Genomic DNA, 2614 nt, shown 5'->3' with positions numbered 1-2614 from the left:
GCCTGTGCCCTCCCGGGGCTGCCCGTGCCGGCTCGAGCGGGAGATCTGGATCTGCCCCGGGAGAGCCCAGACCCGCCACGGGCCCTGGGCACCGACCGGGGGTGCGAGTGCGCCCACAGAGAAGGGCATCCAGAAGACGCCTCGTCTCACGTCCCCACGCGCCCAGTGCAGCGGACAGCGGGTCGCTCTGCAACGCGGGGCTGGCGGGACACAAGCCTACCCAGACCAGCCCGTTCCAGCCCTGGCAGCTACCGGAGCCGGGGGTTCCTCAACCAGGCCGACAGGAGCAGCACCGGCCTTCCTGCGAAGTCCGTATCGCGGGGGCTGCAGCCCCAGGCCAGCACGCAGCAGCCTGACAGAGAAGCTGTCTGGAAAGCAGCAACACAAGGAAAATCCATCAACCCAGTTTCAGGTTTCAGGAGAGAGACTTCCACCGAGGAGAAAAGGTGAGAAGTGAATTGCGGCTCATCTCGGCTTCGGTCATTTGTAAAAAACAATACACTCTTGTCCCCTGGATGCACAGGACCGTGTCAAGAGCAATGCAAAAGCTGGGTCAAGAGCAAAAAGCAAAAGCAGCAGAACCCAAACTGACCTGAATCCTCCGCACCTCAGAAGAGGTCTGGGCAGTCCCGGGTAGGAGCGGGTCCTACAGCTCCTTACAGAGAAAACGAAGTCACTCGGATATCATGATAGAGATCACGAAGCATTAGCAATCACACAGGAAACAGTCACCTTGGTAACTGAGATGCTGAGAACAACCCAGAAAATCTGGCACAGGGCAGGTTAAACTGGGTTAGTTTTGCAGGGCAGACACCCAGCTGCAGCGTCTCCCAGGCCCCAAGAGCCGCTGTCGGGGACCACCCGCTGTGGGGGCTGTGGTACCCCAGGTCCACCCTCTGGGGCCACGGTCCCGCGGGGCAGCCTGAGGGGGCCCCAGCACCCCATTGATGCGCAACACTCACCCCCACGCCACCACAGCCCGAGTCAGCAGTCGTCCCCGGTGGCCAGTGAGCTCAGGCCAGCCCCGCAGCCCCTGGATGCGCAGCTGAGCCAGGAGTGCCCCGCGGAGATATATGGGGGATACATGCGCTGGGGGCAGGTCCTGAGCCAGACACTGGCCCGGTGGTGGGAGGGAGGGCGGTAGAGGCTGGCTGCCTCCCCCTGCTCCCGCCCGCGCGCCTTATCTTCAGATGCCTCATTTAGGCGCTGGCGGCCGTGCCCGGGCAGGTGACAAGCCGTTGCACCTGGCCCCCGTGACATGTCACGCTGGGGAGAGGAGCTGACAAAGGGCCCTTGTCACCATGGCTTATCTCGGTGCCGCAGGGCAGGCAGGCAGGAAACACCTCTCTCTTACATAAAAGTACTGGCTTTGGACCCGCACGCTGACCCTGCGCCCCTGCCAAAGACAACGCCTGTAACCAGGAGCACCTGGCTGCGGGATGAAGCCACGGATGTGAACAGGATCTGCTTTCCCAGCAGCCCCCCGGGGCCAGGGGACAATTGCAGACGGAGCGGAGAGCAGGGCTGCCAAGCTGGATCTGAATGGCTGCTGTTCCCCCCACACCTTACAGGGCTGCTCGGCATCCCTCTCCTCGGCGGCTGCCTGCGGGGCAGCGAGAGGGTGAAGCAGCTACCGCAGCTGTGTCTGCCAGGACCATGAACCCTCCTCTTGGACATTTAACTGACTTGGGGGCCACTGCTTGGATGCCTCGGCGCACTCCAGGAGATGGCCAGGAGCGGGCTGCTCCGCACAGCGACTCCCAGCACACCGTCGCACCGGCAGTGCGCTACCACAAGCCAGCCAGCAGCTCCCCGCAAGGTCTGCCCTGCCAGGCGATGTCCCGCGGCATCCCCTGGAGCCCACACTGTAGGCGCAGGGGCCAAGCTGCTCACTGGGGCCAGGGGGAGAGCCCCCCGTGCTCCTCCACACCAAGCACGCTACGTGGCGTGGCCTGGTAGCACACAACAATCAATAGAAACCTACTTTCATGGAAAAATCAGGTCAATTTTTGGCTTTTGGGTTGCAGAGATTGCACAAGCTCCAACAGTGATGCAACTGCCCATCTGCCTGAGCTTTCTGGGAGGCAGAGCAGCGACGGGGCTGCACCTCTGCCCGCAGGCACCCCCACCCTGGGGGGAGCTCGGGGACACAGCAGGACCACGGCAGTGCCACTCCCCAGCAGCAACCACGCTGTGGGCGAAAGCAGACCAGTGCGTGGGGAACCAGCGGAGGAAGGGCAGAGGGCCCTCACAAACAACGGAGGGTTGTTTGTCCCTCCCCTCCCCGCTGGACACTACCAGCAGGCTCCTGGGAAGGCCCCGGTGCCCCCAGACCTGGGACTGCCATGGCCCAGCTGGGAGCTGTGCCCCGCAGGGTCCCACTGGCTCAAGAGGCTCTATTCATAGCCACGCTCTCAGACACAACATCTCACTGCGGTCACATGCAGGGGACTCAAGGCCCAGCCCAAACACCCTGACCTTGCCCTGTGGTACAGCTGCAGACACAAACAGCAGCGGCTCAGGGTGGTTCTGTAACTTTATCTGCCTCTGACTTTGTCATCGGCAGCCGTAGTGCTGCCACGGGATCGCGCCCCCGCCCGGCACCGCCCCGCCC

The 2614-nt window shown here is 63.3% G+C and overlaps 1 protein-coding gene across 1 annotated transcript in view; it reads left to right on the top strand.

The window, feature by feature from the left end:
- Window positions 1-1656: 1656 nt before the first annotated feature.
- KRI1 (KRI1 homolog (S. cerevisiae)) overlaps window positions 1657-2614 on the top strand; it is a 9905-nt gene continuing 8947 nt past the window's right edge. Inside the window, exon 1 of the mRNA XM_009321493.1 lies at window positions 1657-1819. Coding sequence (XP_009319768.1) covers window positions 1657-1819 — 163 coding nt within the window. The remainder of the gene's footprint in view (window positions 1820-2614) is intronic.

Source organism: Pygoscelis adeliae, unplaced genomic scaffold (assembly GCF_000699105.1).
Source record: "Pygoscelis adeliae isolate BGI_AS28 unplaced genomic scaffold, ASM69910v1 Scaffold13, whole genome shotgun sequence".
Classification (NCBI taxonomy): domain Eukaryota; kingdom Metazoa; phylum Chordata; class Aves; order Sphenisciformes; family Spheniscidae; genus Pygoscelis; species Pygoscelis adeliae.
The sequence above is the reverse complement of the archived record's forward strand: the minus strand, read 5'-3'. Positions and strand labels throughout refer to the sequence as shown.